This window comes from Trachemys scripta, chromosome 3 (assembly GCF_013100865.1).
Source record: "Trachemys scripta elegans isolate TJP31775 chromosome 3, CAS_Tse_1.0, whole genome shotgun sequence".
Classification (NCBI taxonomy): domain Eukaryota; kingdom Metazoa; phylum Chordata; order Testudines; family Emydidae; genus Trachemys; species Trachemys scripta.
This window is the reverse complement of record NC_048300.1, coordinates 40,437,526-40,465,462: the sequence shown is the minus strand read 5'-3', so window position 1 is coordinate 40,465,462 and position 27,937 is coordinate 40,437,526. Positions and strand designations below refer to the sequence as shown.

Here is a 27,937-nt window from a genome sequence, read left to right as displayed (position 1 = left end):
GTAATTTTGCAAACTCTCTATGAAGACTTTGGATTAGTTTTCAGCAGTCTGTGCCTCTCCTTTGTTGATCTTGTAACTAGGTGTGCACACAGGGGAGCTGCACAGATAAGGTAAGTGTGCAGAAAAGCACAACGGTGTGCATCTAGCTTTGAAAGTATAGCTCTAATAAAACTTAAACAAGCATTAGGACTGAAATTAGCATTGTAAGGATGGAATGTGGTGAACTTTGGGCCATTTAATCAGTCTGAGTGCAGATGCATTAACTCCTACCCCAAATTGTTCTCAAAAGGCCAAGTCATGGTGTTTTCAGCTACTCACTCAATGACATGCTGGAGTTACACGGGCACCCCTGTTTAATGGCTCTGCCTATGCCCTCCCCTCAACTGAGGGGCAACGTGGGTATAAGTAGTGCAGAATGTCTTGCATGAACACACTCTCAACATCTGGAAGAATTTCCCCCTGAATGAGTCAGCAGAAAGTTGTATTTGATGAAGGAACATAGGGAGCTTCTGATGACAGAACGGGGGAAAGGGAGTGCCATCGTCTAATGACAAGGCATTTTTCACCCCACAATTATTTTCTAAATATTTTCCAGGATGCGGATAGCGCATGGGGGGGGAAATTAGCCAGGAAACTCTAATTTTTTTTTTAAGCTTGTTCACTTACACAGAAGCAGCAGCACATGTGCTTTGCTTAAATGGCACCTTTTACTTCCCTCATTGTCTTAAGTATTTACATATACAAATTAACCCTGTAAAACAAATTCCAACAAAATATTTTTGATACATCTTCTCCTCCCCCAAACACTTTTTAAAAAACAGCATCAAAGTGCATGTTAGACAAAAAGATCCAAGTCCATACAATAAGAGTCTCGGTCCATGACTTTGTTCATTCATTTTCTCCAGTAACAAAAAGGTGCACGTTTTTCTTCGACTGCAGCATTTGAGCAGCACGATCTACACCGACCACAGCAGCCAACTTCTGAGCATCATACTTTGAATACAGAACAGTACAAGTCCAAGTAGCTTCCTCTCCACTGGCTGTGGCCGTCAGCATATTACAAACCTCGCTGTAGAAATGGGGGTAGGTTGGTAACTCATAGAAAATGAGGTTTCTAATGCCCCTTATTAGGTATCTGAATGAGAGAAAAATACCATGGTCACAATCTGGTATTCTGCAATCTGACTGCAGAAACGCTCCATTTACACTGTCCACTTATGAAAGTTACATAGTAAATTAAGGACTCAATCCTTTGAGGCTCTGAGCTCTCCCAATTCCCTGACTTCAGTTGGAGTTAAGTGCACTCAGGCTCTTCCATGATCAAGCTCTGTAAGTCCAATGCTACATCCACTGATGTCTGGGTGTCTTGCCATTGACTTAAACAGAAGCAGAATGAAGAGCTTGATCCTGCTAGGTATTGGGCACCTCCTGAAAAGTGCTGAGCGCCATCAACTCCCACTGAACTCAAACTCTTTGGATTTAACCCTAATACAGTAACGTGGGCAGTGTGCCCCAGTGGTGTCCAAATTAAACCAGTGCAATTCAATTCAATGGGGTTGTACAAATCCACTCATATAGCTCCCTTTTCTGGCTACGGGCTTACATTTAGATAATAGGGTTTTTTTGGCTCTGTCTCCCCTCACATACACACACACACACGCATCACTGAAATAAAATCCAAATCCCGCTTTGCAATACATTAGGAATTACCAGAGGAGTTTCATGTCGACTAGTTTAAGTGTCTGATCGCTTAAAATGCTTTTACTACGTCCAAGGATGTAACAACATCCAAAGACTGTTGGAGTCTTGGAACAATCTTATGTATGTGCTAGTCAGAACAAAAACTGGTTAAGAACTGGGATTTCTGTTCCACAGAAAATCCCATTTCAAAAAAAGATTTGTTCTGAATTAGAACGAATAACCGAAATGTCATGCAAAAAGAAAATTAAAACTGATTCAGAATCATCAAAATGTTTTATTTTGACCAATATTATGCAGTTATGTATGTAATAAAATATATATATAATAATAAATGTATTATATATTTCAATACAATGAAAGTTAAATGAAATTAATGGAAAACATTTTTACTTTTTTCCATTGAAAATTTCATCAAAATTGATATCAAATCTTGCACAGGAAGGTTTAGATTAAGTAGCATTTTTCAACAGAAAACTATTCCATCTTAAAAAAAAAAAAAAAAAAAAGATCAGCTGTAGTCAGGACAAAGCACGTTGATTTCTCACTTACACATCTGGACTTTTTTTTCCCCCCTTCTTTAAAATACAGCATTAACTTAGTTTTAATGCTTTTTTCCTAGACTACTGTGGAGAGGAAGGGAGAAGAAACCAACTGAAATATCCAAATATATATATTAAAACCCCAAAAGAGTCATTTTGGGAAGCGGTCACACTGCCAGCCTAAGCACTCTACATGCTGTAAGAATCACAATATGGTTTATTGCACCCAACAGAGGACTTGAGAACCGGAAACTCCAGAGTTCTAAACCTGGCTCTGCTAGAATTTCCTTCAGGGGGCCTTGGGCAAGTCCTTTAACCTCCCTGCCTCAGTTTCCCAAATGTGCAAAATATAAATATTAATCGCTATCTCTCTGCCACACAGGGAACTTACAGAGAATGAGTGAATAGTTGTAAAGCACTTTAAAGATGGAGGGTCAAATTCTGACCTTGATGTAAGTCAACTCCACCTCTGTTCAATTTGGCCCCTAAAATGCTAAGTATCACCATTTCAAGAGCGTTACTTGGGGCTGGTCTACACTAGGGGGTGGATCGATCTAAGATACGCAACTTCAGCTACGTGAATAGTGTAGTTGAAGTATCTTGGATCTATTTACCTTGGGTCCTCACGGCGCGGGATTGACCGCCGCGGCTCCCCGTTGACTCCGCTACTGCTGCTCGCTCCGGTGGAGTTCCGGAGTCGACGGGGAGCGCGTTCGGGATCGATATATCACGTCTTAACGAGACGTGATATATCGATCCACGATAAATCGATTGCTACCCACCGATATGGCAGGTAGTCTGGACGTACCCTTAGAATATGGGTTTAACCACAAAAGCTATATTCTAAAGGGGCAAGAAAGCTAGAGTTGGTGGGAGGAGAGAGAGAGAGAATGCTCAGACCAACAACAAAAAACCCAACACAGTCTGCTGGATGATCTGTATTACTCAAAATAGCAAGACCCTTATACTCAGCTGATGGATGCCGAAGAGATGGCTCTGTGATACTGTAAAATTCAAAGTATACGGGACGTGAGTGTTTCAGATCAATTTATGGGCATAAACCTTATGTTTTCACAGCCTTTTTATAAGATGAGATTTTCAAACTAATCTACATCCTGCTGTACAGAGACTGGAGATTCATGTGGGGACATTCTTCCTGAGGCAATGCTGGAGAGCACTGAGCAGCTGTAGGTGCTCTTCTGAATGTAATTTAGCAGAGATCCTGACCCTGACATGCTCAATAAGGATCCTATAACTTTTACGCAAGGTCAGTTTCATCAGCCTCTGGGCTCCTAGCAGAATCCATCTTCCTTTCCAGAGGTGAAAGGAATTATCCCAACACAGATGCAGACTGTGATGAAAGGTACTATTAGGCCAATTCTGGATGGTGTTGTGTTCCTGCAGATGTCAGTTGGAGTTGGGTGCATTTACCAACTCCCAGCATTGAGCCCTATACATTATTTAATGTATTATTAAATATTTAGGGGAACACTTGCAATTTTTGTCTGTGTTAATCTTTCATGAGGCTCCTACTTCAATCTTAGAAGGATTCCCCAAACAGGTTACATTGGTTCATGAACCAGACCACCACCACTCATCCGTTACTGCTAGTTTGAGGCTAGCATGTTCCCACAGGGCCAGGCTTTGCTTTCAGATTTCCATATGTGCATCTCAAAGCAGAATCTGGCCCATGGCTTACCTTTTGTAAAAGTGGAAGCGTTCAGTGAAAATTAAGAACTGCTTCTCTCCTTTGAGGAAGAATTGTCTTGCTCTGGAGATACCGGATTTTTTGGTGTATTCACAGATGTGTGTAAAATTCAGCTCTTCCTTCTTGAAGTAATTTCGAAGACGCACATAGTCGAAATACGATGGAATGTAAACAAGTGTATGTGACATGATTGCATCACGATACTCAGGCAAAACTTTGTCAATGAAGAACTGAAACCTGGGTTAAGAAAATGCACATCAATATTATTGTGAGTCAATATTCATCTTTCCAACATGTAAATGAGCTTTCTTAAGAATGGTGGTTGGGTGGGGGGAGGAACCCTTACAAAACTAACAAAAAAGAACCACACCAACACCTCCCCCTAAATAAACCCCACATAACCTCCAAACATTATTATTCTGTGTCACAGTCAAGAAAATCTTTACACTGACCAAGGTTTCCAGACTTGAGAAGGGCTAAACACAAAGGTACATCAGTGCAAGGGTTCTACGATGTTGATTGTAATCTTTAAAAGAAAAATGGGGAGGGGGAGAGAGGACTAGGGGAGAGGAAAGTACCAGTTCATTTATTTGACTGTGCTGTGTCTAACCCACATCTGATGAGCAGTAAGAGCACAGATTACTATCTCATTCTTTTTAGGCACACCAGCCCTGTGGGGCATAGAGTGCATTATATTGGACTAAGCACATTTGAAGCTGCAGACACTGGGGCATAGCAGAATGGTTTGGGTGACAGATTACCTTGCATCCATTACAGAAATAGAACTTTCAGCTTCCAGCCTTCGGAAGACATGAGGAAGCTGTACCACAACACGGCTAATGGAGCCAATCGAGGGTACGTTCCTTACAGCTACCTGCAGGAGGTAAGTCAAACAGTTAGAGAAGCAGTGAAACGTAAACGGCATTTAAAAAGCCTTCACATTCTAATCAGTTTTCAGCTAATGACATACTCCTTCAGGCAACAAACGAGGCTGTTTTGAACAAGTCAATAGAGAACTACTGCCAGCACTACTTCCACACAGTATCTGAGTAACTATACATGACATGCTTCTAGGAGGATACGGGAGTGGGAACTAACACACTGCTTTCTGTATGCCTTTTGCTCATCTTGGACAATCATCTGGTCATTTTCACTTTTGGGTTCTCATGGATTAGTACAATGCTGCAGTGTCTGGCTTGCAAGCAAGTTAGAGGGAATGTAACTTGTAAACAAAAATTCCATTGAAACACCCCCCACCCCCCAAAAACAATCAACACCCTCTATTAATAGCAAGGTTTATAAGATTCAATACAAAACCAAACGCTAAAATTTGACCTGAAACTTTGTCACCTCAGGAATCTCCATAACAACTCTGTTTGCACAATGCCTAGCACAATGGGGTCCCTTCTTGGCTGGCGCTTAGGCACTGCCATAATAAACATATTACATTAAAAAAAAAATCTAATAGATCAAATAAAATTACAATGGAATCTCTGGGGATAAGAATGGTCGCTTAAGGCAACAGTTTGTAGATTAAAAACTGATGTGCGTTATATGAACTATTGGCACATGCACAAACAATAAAAATTTCTATTGCTGTTTCTTCATGTTGAAGATTAACATGGCATCTTGTCAGAGGGTGGCTGGCCCTTCTAAAGGGAGATTGCCATCACAGTGGACTGTGACCTGATTATTGGCCTCCACAATGAAGAAACTGAACTGTCACCTGACTGACAGCCAAGTGACTAAATCAGGCCTGGCCTCTGAGGAGGCCAGAAAAACAGAGGCCCATGGATAGCCGAAGGGGCTCAGGGGATGATCTGCAGAGGGAAGCTGCAGGATGAGAGAGTCTCCTGCAGTGGTCCATAAGGTAGGGAGTTGTGGTTGAGCAGAAACTCCCAGCTGTAGGTTTAGTTTTCCTTTTGGAGAGAAGACAAAGAAGGCAGGATCAACCTTGTGTCTTCTCCAAAGGCTCAGAGAACCATCAGAGGCAATACCTCAGGGATGCGGGGCTGGGCCCAGCTTAAGATGGGGTAGAAGAACTTGTGTTTATTTTGAACTTTATGTTAATAAAACCAAACCCAAAGAAGGGCTGCCACCAGACTCATTAAAGATGCTTGGGGGCAAAGGGGAGGGTAGGGGGAAGGAGAGTGGAGGGGAGTTAGAGTTATTGAGGAATCAAGAGGGGAAACTGAGGTAGGGTGTAGCAAAGCCACCCTGGCCACAAGAGGACACGTAGGAAGCAGCTGATCCTGTTACCCCGTTACCTACAAAATCTAAGATAGTTATCGGCCTGTCCGTGAACTCACCTGGCCTCTGTAATTGAAGCAGTTCTTATTGAAGATAGAGTTAATCTGGGGATCTTGAAGAGCACTAAACAGTAGCGTTTGACGATAATACTTTGACCAGTTATTCAGATTCAGCATGCGCACTCGTGAAAAATCTACACCATGGGACTCCAAAGGAAGGAGGTTGAGGTGGTTCATCAGGTGCTTTAAACAGAGAGAAACAGATGTATGTAACCTTAGACTACGAATGCACACTTGGCAAGTAAGTTAACTGCACTGTGAAAGCGAGTGGAAATGAACAAATCAGCTGACAGCATAACAGACTAGCAGGCTCCCAAAACACAGCTTTCTGGATCCTGCTCACTCATCAGATGAACAGTAATTTACTAGATTTCTTTCTACAGGACCTAATTAAAAGTCATTAGCTCCTCAGACTTTAGAAGCTTAAAGTGAGATTGATTTCAGTCTTGGTATGGTCCCAGCTCCTGATTTCTTCCCCATGTGGGGCCAGTTCCAGAAAGTCTAGACCTAATCAATAAAACCAAAGTGGAACCCGCATAGCACTCAGTGACAGCTATGAACACAGATGGTGAATTCATCCCTGGGCAGAGGAGACAGCACCAGGCTTATGTGCCACATCAGTGAATTTCACTCAGAGAAACTTCCGGATTGGTATCAATGAATGCATTTCTGTTAATATTCAGTTTTATGCTTTTTTTCCCCTGGGACATGTTACTTAAAAAAAGACACTCTCCAAGCTCGCTTCTGAAAGCACCGCGTTAACAGTGCTTCTTAAATCTCAGGAATTTATACCTGGGCACCTTAGTAGGGTGTTTCAATCCAGCAGTCTCATGGAAATCTGCTTTGTTTTAATACAGTGAACAACGTATTTTTTTTCCTGAAAGATACAGAGCTAACATTTTAAGTAGTAATTCAAGGAGTGTTTATAAATTACCTAAATTCGGCAACTGTCGGGATGCTAACCATCTAAGCCAAATTCCACGGCAGGCAGAAAGCAACTTCCTTCCCAAGTTCTTCTACACATAGTTACAATCAGATACTGTATTCTACTTTATTTTCTGACCTGAAATGTTGTATAATGTTATTGTAAACTGTCATACAGCTGCTATGTTCCCTCCCAGAACTGGGTGAAGCAGTCCCTGTTATCTTCCTCATAGGGTTGTTCCAAGATTTAATCAACAGTTGTGAACGTCTTCACAGAACTTTAGATAAAATGTGCTACAGAAATGCCAAATACTGAGACCTACAGAGTAAAAGTATTTTACCTACAGAGTAAAAGCTGAGTATTACTGAAATCCAAGGAGTGTCATAGGCCTAGCAGACTTCAGCATGCATCTGTCATTCCAGGACAAGATTACTTTTATAATGGGAAAATGTTAGTGAGATGAAACATTATTAAGTGGAAGGCACAGAGAGAGAGAATGAAAATTTGACAGAGTTTATTGCTAGGGATGAATTATATCACTAGTTAGACATAGTATAGCATGTCAAACAAATAAAGTAATATGGGGTGAAAAAAACCTACCAGAATATGCTCCCAATTCTGCATTAGGTAAACATCTGCTTGATCAATTATAAGAATTTCTATCGATGAGAGGAAATCAAAATCTCTCTTCTTCTCCCCCTCTGCCCCAATAATGGTCCTCAAGCCAAGGGGAGAGGCAATGATGATATCAGAAGAGTAAAATGGTGCATATAATCGCATACTCTTTTGAAGAATAGCAACCCCTGTCCAATAAAAAACAAACAGCAGTATTTTCTTGGTATGTTTGACTTTTTGATCACTGTATTTCCTTTTTCCCCACCCCAAAGGGTCATGCAATGAAAAAACCCACAATTCCCTCTCCCCCACCCCTACAGTTTATATTCTTCTTCTTTAAATCTTGTTGTAATCATTATCTTATTCTGTCCAAGGAGGATTGCAAGGAGCACCTTTAAAAATATATCAATACCATTCACAGATCCATAGGTTATTAAAAACGCAACACTCCCCTCCTACATAAAGGCAGGATGACCCATTCTGCTCTCAATTCAATCAATGCCAGTTTGGAGTAACTTTATGGACACTGGTTCTATACTAGCATGATATATCAGGCATGCTGGGCTGACCTAGGTAATGTTTCTTGTGTACAAAAATAAAGTGATGAGTTAGTTATCCAGCTCATGACTACATCATTGATGGTATTTGGGCCCACAGCTTTCTGTGCCCAAGTTAGACACTTTGGGTAGAATTCCTGATTTAATGGCAAAACTCCCACTGACTTCAACAGGGCCAGGGTTTCATCTTTTGTATGTTTTGGTTAAATAAAAATAATTTTAAAAACTCCTAACTGGAAATCAAGCCAATGAAATAAGCTACCAGAGGGCATAAACACACAAGACAGAGTTACAATTTAATGTAACACAAACATTGACAAATATTTTTTTTAAATATTAAAAATAATAATGAACTAGTAGAGTTTAAAATGCATTCCCTAATCCATACTAAAAAGGATTTTAGTGCCTCGAAAACATGGTGATGGCTGCCATCATAATGCTGCTGCAAGATGACAGATGACTATTTCCTCTCTATTCCGATGTGCATTTCTTCACAGTAGTAGGTGAATCAGACAGGTTTTTGCATGGGGATGGGATGTTGAAGAGAGTGATTTCGCTGCAGAAAGCAGTGTAACTCTCAGTAAATCACAGCTATTCACTGGTGAAGAGGGGCAAATGCTTACATTTCCCACAACATTATCAAATATCTTTGAAGGCCAAATTATCTTTCAAGAGACAATAATTTTAAGAGCCTCTTCTTCTCTGTCTAGATAAGTTTGAACAGCCACTTACCACTCGTGGCATCAAGCCACAAGCTAATTCTCTGCATACCAAGCTACCAAGCCAGCATGAAATTTCAATTTATTAAACAGTCTTGCCATTTTCTGCTCAACTAGTATTCATACTCACTGCCCATCCTTTGCATGCATGAAAACTCTGCTGGAAAACAAATGCAATATAGTAGAAAATTGCTTTGCTCATTACAGAATTTCTAATTTTCCTCAGGCCATTACTGATTAATAACTTCAGTGCAGACAAACTGCTTTAAAAACAATCAGGAGAAACTATAGTCATTAGAAGCGGAAGAGGTCCATTATACCAAGTCCATCCTTTCTCAATTGCAATGTGGATTCCCCCCAGCTCCAATAAAAGATACATTGGGTTTCAAAAATTATATTAAACTTGATCTTAACCAGGAAGCAGAAAAAGATTTCATAATGTTACTTTACCAAAAAAGAATCTTGACCTGGGATGAAATTTTCAAGAATACCTAAACTGCATTTTCAAGAGTGATTTAGGCACTTAGGAGCCTAAGTTTCATTGGAAGTCAACAGAAATTAGGCTCCTAAGTCATTTAGGAAAACTGTATCCCTGCTCTTTAATTTTTAGAACTAAAATATTGATAAAATATTGATTTTATTACCTATTCTGAAATGGTCATCAATGTTGCCTGCAAACACAGCTTCATAATCTTCAGGTCTTTTCAGGTTGGGAGGTTTCTCATCTGGATCAGAACCAAACTCCCCTTTGAAGCGCCTTTTGTTACTTACATCTATTTGTTTTTTACTCCCTGACTCAAGGAGGCTGATGAAAATCTGCACCACCCGTAAGGCAGATTCACGGAAGGGCACTACTATCAGCACCTGTATGGACCAACACAATTACAAAAGGATAACTTCCCTCGGTAACAATGTCTTCTCTAGAGAAGAAGGGAATGCACATCATCCCATGAAGCACAAAAAATACAAAGAGGCCTGAATTTTATTTATTATTACGCATAGTACCCATTACTATGCCATCTGGATTAAAGGAAATATAGGTCCCTTGCAAGCAAATTCCAAGCTAGAGGTTTGTGCCTGAGTAATGAAAGCCTGACTGAACAGATATGATTGGGTCCTGAAGCTGGCTCAGTGAAGTGCTTCAAAATGCACTTCCACTAAAACAGGCCTTAGCTGCCGGCTTCCAAACACCTTATTGCAAGTCAGCTGTAAGTGACTCAGCTGGAACTAGAAATGCAATGAGTAAATGTAGCCCCCTTTTCCGTGGGCAAAGAGGAACCGTTGGAAGTGAACCTATGAAGTTCTGCTGTACAATGGATGGGGCTGGATGCCCGGGGGCTTACCCCCAACCGTGGCCTGGAGCTCAGCTCTGCAAAGGGAACTCTGGTCATTAGCATGCAGGGCACGGACAAGACACGGGCCACTGGCACCAGAGGATTTGCCACTCTGAAGATCCTTCTATTCTCCCCACACAAGCTAGCAAAGCCCCGCACACAAATGGCTGGAGTAGCCTCTACACAGCTGCTTGGACTTGGTGCTGTATTTGGATCGAAGTTTGGTTCTAGTAAAAAAAAAAACCCCTCAAAATACCTAAATATTAATATCTAATTAACTGATAGAAGAAAAAAACCCAAACCAGATGTTTTTAAAAGGTGATCAGTCCACAATGTTCCATGACCAGCCAAGACTGGAACTTTTAAACCAGGCCACTTACACTTCTAGTGACAAATCAGTGCAAACTGCATCCAGCTGTCCATCAATCAGTTCATGGTGGCTTAGTGACATGTTCCCTATCAAGAACATAATTTGATTGCAGGACAGCTCTAATCTGGGCCTCATCACCAATGAAAGGGAAAAGTGGCCTGATTAGAATCTGATGGGACTGGATCCCCTAGAGCCAATACAGATAGATCCCTGCTGATTTTTAGTTGACATAGCAACAGAGTTATGTAATAACAGCAGAGGAATTTTGGTCCCAAGTTATGCTGCACCAGATACAAAGAAGTCTGAAGCAAAGCGTGACCCACAATGACAGTAGCCCTTGAGAAACAGGGGGAAGGGAGTGGGAACTCATAAGGCTTTGGCTGAAGAGTAGTGACTATACTGAACCATCTCCACTGATCCTAAGGGCAGCAAGTGATTTTCTGGGGCAGTTTGTATAGATATTGACCTCCAACTGCAGCAACAGTGTAAGTTTTAAAGGGAGATATGGAGGCTCTTTATTTGCTAGTGTAGCAGGAATGGAATAAGAACAAGGAAGGAAACACACATCAATCTGTTATGGCACTAGAAAAACTCTTCCAACAGAGCAGGTGTCCTGGAATTAGTCTGCCTGCAAAATGTGCAAACTGAAGTTAGCCCTCCTCCTAGACTATTTGCCCTTGCTGCTTAGCTTCAAGACAACACGATAAGCCAGTGTGAAAAGACAAAAATTGGGAACATGTCACAAGATATAAAGAGCTAGTGGATGATGCCAGGATAAACTATTATGACAATTGCATGGAGGGTCAATTACCCAACAAAAGATGATGCTAATGGAGTCCTCCCACCTTAGGTCTAGTGAGTCCTTGGTCCCTGAAATCATCATTATCAACTGCTGGCTTCTGATCTCTTCGTTTGGCATTATTGCTGAGAACCTGGGCATTTGCCTTCAGGACGTGATTCACTGCATGCAGACAGTAAGCATGACGCACTTCTTCCCCATTCCCTAAAGCAGTTCTTTCTGGGTAGAACAAGTCCTTGTACTGATTCATAATACAAAAGAGTTCCTTTTGTAACAGGGTAAACGGGTGTTTGTTCTGTTTAGTCAGTGTGGATAAGAACTGGCTGTTCACTTTTGGCCAGGTGGATTCTAAAGTCTTGTGAAGATGAAGCCGTTTCAAATCAGCTTCTTTATCTGGCTTAAAAGTTCTCGGCTGTTGTAACGAAGAAGAAAAAACTAACTGGCCCAACGTTGGCCACTGGAAAAAAAGAAAAAGAAAATCAAACATGATATTACTTAGCACCATACAGCTAAAAATATACATTGATATAGCAGTTATTTTAATAACATAGATGAAACACTAGCCTCTCAAAAATGATACAAATTAAAAACCATTCTTCCTTCAAACACACACAATCGCTCAGGCTTAGTTTACATTGAAAGGTTTTATTAGCAAAGCTACTTCGGTCGGGGGTGAAAAAAACCACACCTCTGACCAATGTAGCTATGCCAACAAAATCCTCTGTGTAGATGTAGCTTATGCTGATGGAAGTGGATTTCCATCAACATAGCTAACTTTGCTTGGGGAGGTGGTGTTCCTATATTTGCAAGAAAACTCCTTCTGTCAGTGTAGTCTGCATGTACTATGGGGCTATGCCAACATAGCAATGTTGATATAGTCTCCATGGTGTAAACATACCATTTACTTTCTTTACCATATGAAAAATAAGATAATTCATGTAAGCACTTTTTTAAGCTCAAGGACCAGATTCAGAGGGGATGTAAATTACATGTTAGCTGCTGTGTCTTAGAGAGTTTAACCAGGAAGCATAAGCTAGTGTGATTTAAATTCTGAAAGGCCAGAAGTGATGAGTGCAACGAAGGAAACAATTAGCAGGGGCAAGTTAAATAAGGCTCTAGCTTTTTCTAGCCTCTCACCACGTAAGTTACACCCTTCTTTGTTCTCACTTGCACCCAATTTACCAATGTACATCATGCATCAGTTTACATATCGCCTCTGTATTTGTTCCATGTCTTTACCTATGGCCACTCTTCAACAAATAAAATCATGGCCTGCTGTAAGATTCCCATTAAACATCAGACTCCAGCTTAAATGAGGGTAAGCCAATGTATCAGGTGGATAAAAATACATGATTTAAAGAAACAAAGAAGGAAATTGCATTTTTAATGCAAATTAAGTAATTTTTCTGTATAAGAAACCTATTTGAAATTATGACAATTTATGTTACAACCTAAATTTACTATAATCTATTAAAATAATTTAAATTAAAGAAAAAATAATATTCAAGCAGTACATTTTTGTTGCCAAAGTTTAAAAGACATTGATCTGGTGATCCTGTCCAAGCACCTGAACGACAGTTTGACAAAATGTTCAGTCCAATTTTTGACTGCAGTAGCCTCTTCTGCAAGTGCAGAGAGAATATTTTCTTTATTTCAGTTTATTAAACTAGAAAAAGCAGAATATGAATAAAAAAATAAAGTGTGAATGGTGATCTATTAATTCTAAAGTTGTGAAGGATATGGTGACCAGAAATAGTCAGTTCAATTCATTTACTACAGATATACTTCTTTTCTTTACTAAATCAGGTAATGTAAAATGCAAAACATGTTTTGATAAACTTCGTTTTTTTAATTTATGCATCCAGAACTTTTAAGGTAGTTTTAATTACTTAACTAATAAAAAACAATTTTAAAATACTGTTTTGTAGATTTTTAAACTAAATTCCAATTTCCATTCAAATGCAGCTTGACACAAATCATGAATAAAAAAATTAATCTACTGAATAAGAAATTGATCATTCACCACTTTCTAACATAATAAAAATGTAAAAATTAAGAATCTATTCAGATCTGTTAAGCTATGTAATTGCTTAAATAAATGTGTATAGATAGAGTATATTCTTTTACTACCAAAAAAAGGTATCAAATTATACCAATTCATGAGAATCAATGCAAAACAAGATTAAAATTGATTATTCAAACCAAGATTTCTTGCTTGTTGATTAAAATCAGTGATTTAAAAATCAATCTACCTCATGTTGAATAACTGTGTGCTCTCTCTCTCTGTATATTACATTACATCACCATGAAAACAGGTTTTTTTTTTTTTTAATATATATATTAAAAAAAAACTGTTTTCATGGTGATGTAATCTACATGCCACTAGAAGCAGCATGTCATGGAAATGAGTAATAGGCTACAGTAGTCCTATGACATGAATATCAAGATGCATCTCATGTGGTTCATTTTAGGACTAGTAGTTAGTCACTACTAGGAGTACAAAACTAATGTAAATTGTTGAGCAAGATGACAAATGAGACGGAACATCAATTTAAAATCTAAAATAGATTGCATACCCGTCTAGGCAAGGACTGTATCGATGTTTGGAAAGTATCTAGCACATTTTGAATGCTATGGCAATCCAAGTAATAAAAAATAATATTCATTTCCTAAAAATATTTTCCAACTATCCAGCTTTGATTCCTATTCATTACCAGGTTTTCTAAAACTACGGGGAGGACAGAGTTGACAGCTGCAGGTTACCTCTTGGATAATTTATCCAAGATGTTACATGTGCTGGGCATCTTTAACTCTCCCCCTGCCCGCCCCACCCCCACCCCGAGAACAGAACCCTTAGTGACAAATGACTGTATTTGAACAAGTAGATCAAAGAGCAGATCTATTAAGTGTGGCTCCTTGGTGTAGGGTAGGAGTCTTGCTTTAGATACAAGAGATCCTAGATTCAAATCCTGAACAAGTCCAAGTTTTCAGGAGGTTAGACTAGATGGTGCCTTCTGGTCTTAAATCTATAAAGTAACATCAAGGTGTCTGACTGGATGAATGATCCCTGTGGTAACAACAAGTGTTCAGGTGCCCAGCATATCACAGGAGGTGCTTGCCTCCTCTCAGAATCAGGCCTTGCGGGACTAATCCTACCAAAAGTCAACAACAAACTGTCTACTAATTTCAATAGTGCAGATTAGACCATAAGGGCCAGATCCTCAGTGGCTCCCATTTACTCCAGTTGAAGGTCTAAGCTTAAATTTTGACTCCAGCTTTGAACTAGGCAAAAAGAAAAATCTAAACAACAATGCAGTCTGACTGAATGTTGACAAGAGTTCCAACAGTAATAAGTATTCAGAATCTATTTCAGTGCAGATACTGGAATTTTGGAATAGTAAAGCATACAAAAGGACTAATGTAAGCTAAACATCAATTTCATTTAATGCAGGCACTTTTATAAGCTCATGATAGGGAAACAAACACATCATTACCTTCAGCTGAATTGTATTTTTAGAACTTGCTGAAATGTTTCCTATTTCTTTTTCTTCCAGTTCTTTGTTCATATGTTGCTTAAATGGATCTATTTAAAAAACAAAAGCTATTCTTATTAAAACTGGAATCAAATTTCTAAACTGATTTGCAAGTTGAGTCATACATGATATTTGAACCAGGTAACTCAGTTGCTAGCAAATGATATTACAGCACTTGGAGGGATGAGACATTTCACTTCTACAGAATGTCAAATACTCTGTATATAAACAAAACATACAAAAAATAGCACCACGCTGGAAACCCCATGGAGCTTCAACTGCAAGACACGTGTGAAGGGAACAATACTGTTGCACATCACTTTGTATCTCACATCTTGCAAGAAAAATAATGAGCCCATTTTCTTTTTCATAGAAAGCTCTGCCTGGGATAGGGTGCTTTCGATCAAGTATGCCAATACCGTTCTATTATGGGAGAAAAACTTTCTGAAATAGAATTTTTGTATTTGCTTAATTTCCCTAAAAGGTGGTGAAGACTGATTAGTCTAATCTCTCCCACACTCCCAAACTGCTTCTGAAATCTTTAAAGGCCCGATTTTCAATTAATTTAGGCAAGTAATTGCAAAAGCAGATCAGGTAGCTGTCCATACACTACAGCATGTACAATCATAGGCATAGCTTTTTGAAAAATCAGGCCCTGATAATAATTGCATCACATGGGACTGCTCATTTCATAAGGAAAAATGCCTACTAGAGAGAATCCTAGTGCCAATGTCTTGAGGTTATCCAGCGCTCAAAACTCATGGGGTTTTTTAAATTGTGGCAGTGCTGTGCATATCTTCCCAGCAATGAAACTGAAGAGGATATTACTTTAAAGTAAGACAGCCTCTCTGATTTGTTACTGTTTATACTGGTTCCAACATTGGTTAGCCCAGGGAAAGTGAATGATTACCACCATTTTCAGGAAGTCACTGCTGGATAAGGACAGAAATTTGCTCCCTGACTAATGCACCCATATCTGTTGTTCTAGAGGACCCAGTTTCGCCTCTTTTACCACAGGCTGAAAAGCAGCTTCCAGTCCACAATGTCACAAAGAAAAGAAACATTGTTTATAGGCTGAACAATGCCACTGTGCCGAGTATGAATTTGAAAAGCTGGTAGTTCCTATTAAAATGCAATGCCCACAACATAAGCAATATTCCCCAGGGTAACGAGAATGAACATTTCCCATCGCGTGGCCCTTTGATGCATCCACCCTAATGTAGCAATAACCAAATTGCATCCCAGATTTAATATCAGCTGCTGTTGTAAACCGACAAGCCAGTGTCACCAGGGATGCTGCAAATATAATTTCTCTCTTTTAAATTATGCCATCTAATATCAAAACCACATAGCATGAAACGTGAACAGAAATTCTGCAAATGCCAATGTGCGGTATGTTACTTTATCACGGAAAGGCGATACACATCACTGCACACCGTTATTTGTATTTCGCACGGCAGTGTGATTCAAACACTGGAGTTTGGGTGGCACATCCCAGTTTGATTTAATGTTTAGGGAGAGATTCTCAGCTGTATCACGAACAAGCACAGCACAGAACTCACAGATGTGAAGGCTTTGGTGTCTTTAAGCCACCTTTGTGCATTACCGTTCCTGGGCTGCAGAGCCCCTGTCATAACTTAGCCAGTACAAACAGCACATCTAAGTTACAGCAGCCCCCCAGGGTTCGCCTATGGGCTGCAGCACTGCCCAGAATCTCCAGAGTACACTCCTGGCACGTCTGTTACCTCAGAGCTTGTGAGGGGTTGCTCAGAAGTCAGCCTTATGGCTGTCTTCTGACATGCTTGTGCCAAGTGAATCCTCCTCCAGCTAGATACAGGGCTTTTAGGGCACTTTACACCGCTCTGGCCCTTTTTCTTGGTGTAGAGGGGCCACAGCAGGACTAAGAATCTCAGCCTCTGTTTCTTGAAACTTAGAAGTTGAGTACAGACAGTGTCTACGTTCTTAAACTTCAGTCTAGTTTTGTTTTGGTTAGCTTGGGAGATGGGCTTTTCATTCATAATATGTGTGTGGGTAAATTCAAGACCCTGTTCTCTCCTACCAGGAGTCACAATCACATCATTGTTAACGGGAGAATAAATAGATTCCCAAATCTGAAGACAATTTGTCTATCCACATTACCAGGTGAGCTTACATAGACACAACTGGCTTACAAGTCCTCATAACAGGAACGTAACATAAGAATTCAAAGGCTAGACAGCATGCCTTTAGGAATTTGCAGTCTTGCCGCGTGTGGCTATTGTAAACAAGTGTAAACTGTCAAACTACAGGAGCCGCACTACAGAGAGCTCACTACGCAAATAGTGTATTTTACCTTCTGAAACCATGACAGAAGAGCTACTCTCCCTCTCATCTGCATTGTAATCACCACTCTCCTCGTCCATGAAATTGGTTTCCAGGCTAAATTCAGATTCATGTTTCACATCGGTGAACTCTTCACTTGCTCCATGTTTTGGGTCACTAGAGGTATCTGCTCCATCGGCTTGCTCCTGGCCAAGCATCTGCTCTGCTGTGTCTTTAGCTGTGAATTATTGAAGAGAGAAATGGATTATGTTCTCTGAAAAGAGTCAGTCTACAGGGACACCTGACTCTTCCAGGTATTATTTTAGCTACTGGTTATTTTTCCCAATATTTTATCCAAACACAGAACCGGTTTGTGTTTTACAGTAACAAAGGCTCATATGCCAAATGCTGCATAATGGTCACTGATGCCCAAGGGATTATTTTAAACAATATCTTTGCAGATGGGTCTTTTAGCTGCCAAACAACAATGCTGTTTTAAATAGCTACAATTTTGTAAAGCTGCCACCTCTTTACTAGAACTCTTCACTAACCAACCTTGCAAATGAGGCTCTCTCCTTGTAAAGAAGGTTTCCTTCCATTTCAAAAAATTTCTCCTCTAGAGGCAAATCCTGCCCTCTCTTCTGTGGCAGAAGCAGAACTAGGTGCTGAGGAGGGGAATGGCCTGCTGTGCAGGTGAGGAACATCCTCTGTGTGTCTTGGCAGAGTCCTGCTCCGTGAGGGTTCCAAGGGCTGATGTATCTACTGCTACATAGATCCATTAGCCACTACCCCTTCAGCGTAGAGTTGCAGGAGCCATGGAAGCTACTACTGCCTCAGGGCCAGAGCAGCAAAAAACAAAAACAGCCCCGCCCCCTCGCCCCCCCAACAGAAACCCAGCGCGCAGTGCAGCCACTCTTGGATACAGAGGCTTTAATGAATGTCGTGGTTTGTTTATACCTGCCAATTCAGCCATTGTTACCCATACATTAGACAAACAAAAACTACCTTCTTCCTGGTCCTGCACATCATTCTCATCTTCTTCACCAGCTGTATGATCTCCATCTTCACCCTCCTGAGACTCTTCACTGCCTGTTTCGTCCTCATCACTTTCATCACCTTCTTCAGACTCATTTTCATCATCTTCTTCATTGTTGGCATCTGGAATAGTCTTGAATGTGGCCAGTAGCTTGTGATACACGGAGACCTGCTCTGGTTCACTCTCTCCATCACTTTCTGCACTTGAGTGCTCGGAATTCTCAGACTGAATGTGAAAATAGTGTTCCAAAACATACATATTATTCCTTCAGCATGTTAATTAGCATGCATCCTAACAGCATAGCAATTATTAGTGTGTATACATACACAAAGCAGCAGTATTTTCATTTAATGCTGGTGACCAGCCCAAAGTCTCCCATTTTAAGTTTTGCATTCCACGATTCTACTCTTCAACAGACCTATATACACCTCTACCTCATATAACGCTGTCCTTGGGAGCCAAAAAATCTTACCGCGTTATAGGTGAAACCGTGTTATATCGAACTTGCTTTGATCCACCAGAGTGCACAGCCCCACCCCCCCGGAGCACTGCTTTACTGCGTCATATCCAAATTCGTGTTATAGCGGGTCGCGTTATATCGAGGTAGAGGTGTAGTTTCATTGCATCTCCTTAAGGCCCGCAATTAAATTAGGCCTCCCAGTTGAGATTCTGAAAGCGGATTTAGCCACATAACTCCCCTTAATTTCAATAGAAGTTGTGTGGCTAAGTCTGCTGGGTAGTTTTGAAAATCTTCATCTCCAAGAATAGCTTCTTGTGATCAATTGGGGTTGAAAGAACTTCAAAGTGAAGTTAAAAGTTTTGGCATCAGAAACTTCAAGACAAAAATTGCTATGAGTAAGAGACATCTACAACATAGCTTATGAGTGCAATATTGTTTTCAGCTTTATAGGGATCGGCTTCATATTAATGAAACTTTGTTAGGAAATATGTTTATAAATAGTAACGCACTGAGCATCTCTATAAGGAAAGTCTGTTTACACAGTACAAGATAACAGTTCTGACCACGTCAGAGCACTAAGCTTCTTTGGGAACAGATGAGTCTGGCCACTTGGACACAGAACTTTGATCTCTGGACTTTTAAATATGAAATCTAGTTCATCTAATTCTGTACTGATTTAACTCAATGGGCTTGTCCAGAGTACACAGTAACACAGATTTTGACCCTGTCAGTCTAAGCCATGGTCAGAGGGAGGTCAAAATGTTTGTAGTCTCCACAAGCAATGAGTTCCATTAAACTGGTGCCGGACACTCAAAAGAGCAACCCATATAGGAAGAGATTTAGTGGAGATCTGCATCAGTTTAGCTCGCTTGGTAATCAGTAAAAAGTCACTGCTCAGATCCTTCGCCCGTTGAAGAAACATCGACTTTCAACGAGGCAAACTTGATCTCCGAAAGATTAAGTCAGCAAAAAGTCCCTTATAATGAGTACAGAACCTGGTGGATAGGCCAACCCTGAATCTCTAAGCAACAGTCAGAATCCTAGCTGCTGTCTGCTCTACCAGCCCAGCATGATCCTGCGTAACAATGTTTAGCTATGACTGCATGTAAATTTCACACTGCAGCCAGCGCTACGAACACAATATTACTGTGCAGGAACACTGGCAAGCTTCGTGCTGAGAGTAAATTTTCCTTTTCAGCTCCTGGCACCTTGAAGTGAGAGGCAGCAGAGATACTGTAAACAACAATATGAACCATCGCTGAAGAAACAAACAACTAGCAAAAGAACCCAATCTCCACCCTAAAGTTTTGAAGCCTCCTCATCCATCTGAAAGGGAATGACGGAGGGGATATCCTTTTCCAGACCAAAACAAAATTAAAGCACGACAGATCTGGAGAAGTGGAACAAGCTTTAATGAAATTCCTTTGCTCAGTGAAAAGATACCATTTAACTGGAGAATGAAAATCAAATTGCCTACCCCATAATGGGCATTAGAGAAAGAGTTACAAGGGACACTCTCAGACTTAATATTATACTTATTATTAACACTCCATTTTAAAAGTTTAATTTACTTTTCACCATTATTGCTAGGTGAAATGCAAAAATTCTACACTTAGCTTGGATGACAAAAAGAGACTCATCAGTTTCTATTCAATTTCACTTCCTGGCTCTCCTTTCAGAGAAATGTGTAAAACCAAACAAAACTATTTTCAATGGATTTTTTTTAACTTCATTGAAAGTATTCTGTAAGCAGGTTTTTACTTAAATTAAAATCTAGATTTGGCATCTAAATTAGCTCTATACCGTTTAATGCTTCATATGAGTTTCATGACTATCCATAGCAACACAAAGAGGACTATAAAAATAGTAATAATGTATTACCAGCTCACAAATTTCAGTTGTTTCTTCTCTTCCAGAAACCCTGAAAAGACATTGTTAACATTTATTTTTCTTAATTATCTGACAGTTTCTCCACATAAACATAACAAAATGGTAGGGTGGGGGAAAGGAAACAATAAATATGAACCAAAAATAAGTCCTAATGTAATTAAAAGCCAACTTAAAGGAAAAGCTAAATGTTACAGCATGGGCTGGGCCTTTAAGGGGAGCTGAGCTCAGCCTCACCTGTGCCTAGTACTCCATCTCCCAGGTGATGAGTCAGGTGCCAAACATCACATAATGGTAACCAGGGCTTCGGAGCTGTGCTCCGGCTCCACTCCAAAGCCCTGATGGTAACCCCTAGGGTAGGGCTTCCTGGAAGAGTGAGCCTGCTGCCCTCAGAAGGAGGGCAACTAGGAGCTAGGGAAGACCTAAGAGTAGTCCTGAGTGAGTGTCTCAAAGCTCTGGGGAGCTGAGGATTGGTGCCCTGATACAAGGGTAAAAGAGAGAAAGACACACATTTATGCTTTAAGGGAGCAGAAAAGCTCCTACAGGGTACACTGCTTTCCATACCAGCCAGACAGAAAGATCTGGCTAGAGCTATCTACAAGGGGGAGAAGTAAAATCTTTGAGGGAGTTAAGAGCCCAAGAGGGCTGAAGTGGACTGCTGAGCCTTGAAAATGCATGTGGGTGATTTTGGCTTTTAGTTAAACTATTATTTGATGTTTATGAATCAGACCCCAGAAGGGGAAAGTAATTCAAAGCACATGTTTGTGGTGGTGTGACTGGGGAAGGAGAGGAACTGAGGCAGTTGCAGAGTCAGACAGTGGATGAGTTAAGACCCTGTTATATTAAGTCTCTCATAAAAGCCGTAATAACCAAGCATTCTGCTCTGTTGCTTCTGACAGGCAGATTCCCTAACAAACATTAACAATATGCCACCAAAAAGAACAGGAGTACTTGTGGCACCTTAGAGACTAACACATTTATCTGCGCATACGCATATGCCACCAATTTACTACAAGATTCTTCAGCTAACAAATTTATACAACAAAGTTAACTGGGGCAAACTAGCATTTACAGTACTAAGATAGGAGCAATGAAGTAGTAGGGAACCACTTTTACTCTAGAAAAAACTAATGTACAGCACAAAGCCAAATGTTGTATAACATCCTGGCTACCAATTCAATTCCATACCAGTGAAGGATATCTTTATATTTAATCATGAGATGAATCAGTTGGGTTACCTGAGAGTAACTCCTTGCTTAACAATGTAGTTATGTTCCTGAAAAATGCTACTTTAAGTGAAACGATGTTAAGTGAATCCAATTTCCCCATAAGAATTAATGTAAATGGGGGGGCTAGGTTCCAGAGAAATTTTTTTCACCAGACAAAAGACTATATTATATATACACAGTATAAGTTTTAAACAAACAATTTAATACTGTACACAGCAATGATGATTATGAAGCTTGGTTGAGGTGGTGAAGTCAGAGGGTGGGATATTTCCCAGAGAACATGTTGCCACTAAATGATAAATGAGCACTCGGCTGAGCCCTCAAGGGTTAACACATTGTTAATGTAGCCTCACACTGTACAAGGCAGCAAGAATGGAGGGAGGGGAGACAGCATGGCAGAGAGAGAGAGAGAGAGAGATGTACATTGCCCCTTTAAGTACACTGCCTTTTTAAGTACATCAGCAAGTTGAGACAGCAGCTGCTGCCAACAAGCTCCATCTGTCCGGAGCCCTGTCATTATGTCCCCTGCTCTGTGGAGAGGGGGTATAGGAGCGGGGGGCAGGAGTAGGAGGGAGAGGGACACCCTGACATTAGCACCCCTCTTCCCCCCCCTTTGCACAGAAAGCAAGAGGCTCCTGGGAGTAGTTCCAAGGCAGAGGGCAGGAGCAGCACAGGGCAGTGGGGGGAGGGACAGCTGAACTGCCTGGCAATTGATAGCCTGGTGGGCTACTGCCACACTGGGAACTTAGGGGAGCTGCCAGTCCACTCTGGTTCCAAGCCCCCACCAGCTAGCTCCAACGGCTGCTCTTCCTGCAAGCAGTGGACAAAGTGGGCAGCAGTCAAACAACGTTATAAGAGAGCATTGCACAACTTTAAACGAGCACATTCTCTAATTGATCAGCAACGTAACAACGTTAACCGGGACGATGTTAAGTAAGGAGTTACTGTACATAAACTGGACTAAACTATACCTGTCCCTACATGTAGAGAGTTATAGGAACATATCTATTTTGACAGGTTTCAGAGTAGCAGCCATGTTAGTCTGTATCCGCAAAAAGAAGAACAGGAGTACTTGTGGCACCTTAGAGACTAACAAATTTATTAGAGCATAAGCTTTCGTGGACTACAGCCCACTTCTTCGGATGCATACAATATCTATTATGGGCTCCCAGTCAGACCTGCATGGCTGCACACATTTGAAGGGACAGTCTCAAAACTTGAATAAGGGTGGTTCTAGGGGGACAACAGTCCTCAGTAGATCCCCCAGGTGCATAGCTGGCCACACAACCTGCTGTCCCCACAAGTTTCTAAGACCCCTGATCTCCATGTGACACTTCATAATATTCACACTGAGCAGCTAAGTCCCACTTTGAATTTTCCACACGTTATGATGATGTGGCAGGTGGTGGAAGCAAGATTCTGCCAGGGTGAATGGGGTCCCCCCACCAGGAGAAAATTAAATTAAACCCACCAAGCCTCTTACTGTGCACAGGACACTCAAAAATTAGGTTTAGTACTACCTGGGGGAGAGGGGTAGCTTTAATAATACTGCATCTAGATAGATAGGCACTTGTCAGGTGAAGATCTAAACCAGGGGTTCTCAACCTTTTTCTTTCTGAGCCCCCCTTCTTCCCCACATGCTATAACAACTCCAGACTCAGCTGTGCCACAACAACAGTTTCTCTGCATATAAAAACCAGGGCCCGTGTTAGGGGGTAGCAAGGAGGGCAATTGCCCAGGACCCCTCACACCATAGGGGGCACTGTGAAGCGAAGTCGCTCAGGCCCTGGGTGGTGGGGCTCAGGGCTGCAGGCCCCTGTGGTGGGACTTTGGCTTTCCTGGCCCCTAGCAAGTCTAAGGCCAGCCACGCTTGGCGGACCCCTGAAACCTGCTCACAGCCCCCCGGGGGGCCCGGTTGAGAACCACTGATCTAAACCCACTTAGAAAAGGTGGGCGAGCAATGGGGAAACTGAGGTTCAGGCCAATTAAGTGTCTTGTCCAAAGTCACACAGAGCCGGGAACACAACAGGAGACTCCCAACTCCTAGACATCCGCTTTCTCCAATCGCCCCCGCCGCCTTCCTAAGGCGAGGTCGGACTCGCTCCCCGGCTGGAGAGTTTCGCTGCGTCTTTTTCAGAGAGAGACTCACGATCTTTTTAAGCCGGCCCCGTTCAGCCCCAGCATCGCCCCGTCCAACCCCACCACCCTCGACAACGTGCCGACCGGCAGCCTCCGGCACCGCCGTGTACCCGGGGAGCCCAGGGCCCGGCTGCCAACTCTCCGCCCGGCTCCCACCCTCCCGGGAGCAGCCGGTGCAGTGTGAGCTCGGGGCGATCGCTGCTGCTGACACCTTGTTACTTCCCGCTTCGCAACGCCCCTGCCCGACCCATCTCGGCGGAGGGAGCCGCTCGCCTCCTCCAGCCTCCGCCCATTCCTGCCTCGGCTCTTTCCGGGCTAATCATATGTTGACAGCGATGGGCTGCCCCAGCGCCGGGGCCGGGGGGAGAATCAGGCTAAAGGTCCCCGGGGCTCTTCCCAGGGCGGGTGCAAAGCGGGAGAAGGGGCCGTTTCCCAGCTGCACGGGCAGCGGTGGGGAGTCCCACGGCCAGGAGCCCAGCGCAGGCCGGGCTGCCAAGGGGCAGCGGGGACACGAGATCACATCCCCCCGCGCCCGCTCACTTGTCGTAGAACGGGTGCTCCTCCCCAAACTCCTTCAGATGCTTTTTCTGCTTCTTGCTCAAGCTGCCGACCAGCGGGTGCCTGGGAGGTTTCCTTTTCCCCATGGCGATGTTGTTCTTCCCGCACCCACGTGGGTCCCTGGCGCTTTACGGTCAGCCGTAAACCCTCACTGTCTCGCAAATCGCTCCCCTCTGCAGTACCAAAGTGGGTGGGGATTGATTGACTCAGGGCCTCCTGCAATGTTCGCCTGTTATTCTGCTACTACAGCACGTGGAAAACTGGAGAGCAGCAGTTCCCTCTCCCTTTCTATGATTGTGTACCTGTCTGTCTATGGTATTTACATCCTGGCCCCATTGCCATGGTATCTAAGTATAAGCCAGGGGTAGGCAACCTATGGCTCGCGTGCCGAAGGCGGCACACGACCTAATTTTCAGTGGCACTCACGCTGCCCGGGTCCTGGCCACCGGTCCGGTGGGCTCTGCATTTTAATTTAATTTTAAATGAAGCTTCTTAAACATTTTAAAAGCCTTATTTACTTTACATACAACAATAGTTTAGTTATATATTATAGACTTATAGAAAGAGACCTTCTAAAAAGGTTAAAATGTATGACTGGCACGCGAAACCTTAAATTAGAGTGAATAAAGGGAGACTCGGCACACCGCTTCTGAAAGGTTGCCGACCCCTGGTATAAGCCATGATGCATGCAATGTGATGTTCAATCCCTTCTACACTCTCTTCATCAGACCCAGTAATTCTCCTGCAGCTAACACATAGTCAATGCAGTTGCTTTATAAATTAATAGCAGCTGCTGTGCTGTCTTCGTCCAGTCTGGATTCAGCTTTGTAAATACGTTGTTGTATGCCTGTACGTTTATTTCGTTTATTGTGCATCAGACTGAGGCCTTGATCATGCAATGAGTTCCACACAGACGGACCCCTGAATCTGCTCAGATCCTTATTGACTTCAGTAAATGCCCAGCAGGAGCTCATTGCAGGCAGCCCCAAGAGTCAGGTTCAGTTCTTGCTATCTGACTTTGAACAAATCACTTCTGCTATCTGTGACTGTTACCCTAGCTCAGGGGTGGGCAAACTTTTTGGCCTGAGGGCCACATCTGGGTAGGGAAATTGCATGCAGGGCCATGAATGTAGGGCTGGGGCAGGGGGTTGGCGTGCAAGAGAGAGTGTGGGGTGTGGAAGGGGGTGCAGTGTGCAGGAAGGGGCTCAGGGCAGGGGGTTGGGGTGCAGGAGAGGTGCGAGGTGTACAAGGGGGTTCAGGACAGGAGGTTGGGGTGCAGGGGGTTCAGGGCAGGGGGTTGGGGGCTCAGGATAGGGAGTTGGGGTGCAGGAGGGGAGCGGGGTGTACAAGGGGGCTCAGGACAGGGGGTTGGGATGCAGCAGGGGACTCAGGGGGTTGAGGTGCAGGAGGGGTGCGGCAGGAGGTTCAGGGCAGGGGGTTGGGGTGCAGGAAGGGTGTGGCAGGGGGCTCAGAGCAGGAGGTTTGGGGGGCAGGCTCCGGCCCAGCAACGCTTACCTTGAGTGGCTCCGGGGTAGCAGCAGCATGCGGTGGGGCTAAGGCAGGCTCTCTGACTGCCCTGGCCCCATGCCGCTCCCGGAAGCAGCTGGCACCATGTCCCTGCGGCCCCTGGGGAAGGGCGGGGCAGAGGGCTCCACGTGGTGCCCTCACCTGCGGGTACCGCCCCCAAAGCTCCCATTGGCCGCGGTTGCGGTTCCCCATTCCTGCAGCCGAGGGCAGAGCGCTGAGCCCTCTGCCCCCTCCCACACCCAGGGGCCGCAGGGACATGGTGCTGGCCGCTTCCAGGAGCGGTGTGGGGCCAGGGCAGGCAGGGAGCCTGCCTTAGCTCCATGGCGCCATGGGGGTGGCAATCCCGTGGGCCAGATCCAAAGCCCTGACAGGCCGGATCCAACCTGTGGACCATAGTTTGCCCACCCCTGCCCTAGCTATAAAATGGTGACAATAAAACCACTATTATAAAACATTTTGAGATCTGGAAAAGGAAATTATTAAAGAGCCAGATATTATTGCTATATATTTTATACAAATTTAAATGAAAAATACAACAGTGGGCATATTTCTAAAAACACTAGTGGGTGTAGTGTTTGTGGTTAGATGTTTGGCTACGTGTGTGTATTCTCCCTGTGTGCTACCCCACCTCTGCGCAGACAGCTGGCACAGCAGACCTCGAGCGAACCGCCCAATGACCACAAGATTTGTTAAGGTACAAAAGCTCCAGGACAAGTTTATTGTTGATAAAGCACAGTAATAGCACCTGGCAGACTCTACGGGAATACTAAAATTTGTGTGCCCGTGACAATGGACGCAGCTGAATGAATGGTGGGACTTTCCATTCCCCCCTTGACTGGACAAAGATATTCCCTCTGAGATACGTTTTTATACCCTGATACAAACAAGTTAATACTGCCTCTGACATAATTAGTTACTGCCCCCTGACGTGGCTAGTTATTACCCATTACCTTCTACATGTTGGTTTGATCAAAACATCTCTATTACGTACTGTCATCCTGACCTTATCTTTTAGGAGGGTCAGTGTGTTCCTATTATCCTCGTGGAATATCCTTGATATTGGGATGTTCTGGTACCATTTGATATTGGGATCTGTTTGCGTGAGTACTCTATGCTTAGCACTTCTTAGGCATATGTATTTCTGCAATATCAGTCCTGTTCTTGCCAGATTCTGTGAGCAGGTCCTGCCTTATACCAGGCCTCTGATACAAGGGCTTATGTCTCAGCTCTCTTCCTAGTACAATAACTCCTCGCTTAACATTATAGTTATGTTCCTGAAAAATGCTACTTTAAGTGAAATGATGTAACGCGAATCCAATTTCCCCATAAGAATTAATGTAAATGGAGGGGTTAGGTTCCAGGGAAATTTTTTTCACTGGAAAAAAGACACACACACACACACACACAGTATAAGTTTTAAACAAACAATTTAATACTGTACACCGCAATGATGATTGTGAAGCTTGGTTGAGGTGGTGGAGTCAGAGGGTGGAAGAGGGTGGGATATTTCCCAGGGAATGCCTTACTGCTAAATGATGAACTAGCACTCGGCTAAGCCCTCAAGGGTTAACACATTGTTGTTAATGTAGCCTCACACTCTACCAGGCAGCACAAATGGAGGGAGGAGACACAATAGATGCATGGCAGTGGCTGCAAACTTTCCCTGCGAAAACTGAACATGATGATGAACC

General features: G+C 42.7%; 1 protein-coding gene across 1 annotated transcript; it reads right to left on the bottom strand.

Annotated features, from left to right (window-relative positions):
• Window positions 1-697: 697 nt before the first annotated feature.
• UTP25 (UTP25 small subunit processor component) lies at window positions 698-24,855 on the bottom strand. Its single transcript, XM_034764504.1, has 12 exons — window positions 24,702-24,855; window positions 20,788-20,827; window positions 18,416-18,671; window positions 17,442-17,648; window positions 15,071-15,159; window positions 11,623-12,033; window positions 9,718-9,937; window positions 7,783-7,985; window positions 6,258-6,440; window positions 4,710-4,822; window positions 3,940-4,185; window positions 698-1,135 (listed from the first exon to the last, which is right to left on the bottom strand). The coding sequence occupies exons 1-12, from the start codon at window positions 24,803-24,805 to the stop codon at window positions 889-891; spliced, it is 2,319 nt and encodes a 772-aa protein (XP_034620395.1). The 5' UTR covers window positions 24,806-24,855; the 3' UTR covers window positions 698-888.
• Window positions 24,856-27,937: the final 3,082 nt, after the last annotated feature.

Excerpts from the sequence above, each read along its gene's own strand:
- UTP25 (XM_034764504.1), bottom strand. The coding sequence starts at position 24,805 with ATGGGGAAAAGGAAACCTCCCAGGCACCCGCTGGTCGGCAGCTTGAGC. Across the intron at positions 9,938-11,622 it reads AAGGACTCACTAGACCTAAG|GTGCTGATAGTAGTGCCCTT; the intron begins GTGGGAGGACTC and ends TGGTCCATACAG. Across the intron at positions 7,986-9,717 it reads TGATGACCATTTCAGAATAG|GGGTTGCTATTCTTCAAAAG; the intron begins GTAATAAAATCA and ends TTTATTGGACAG.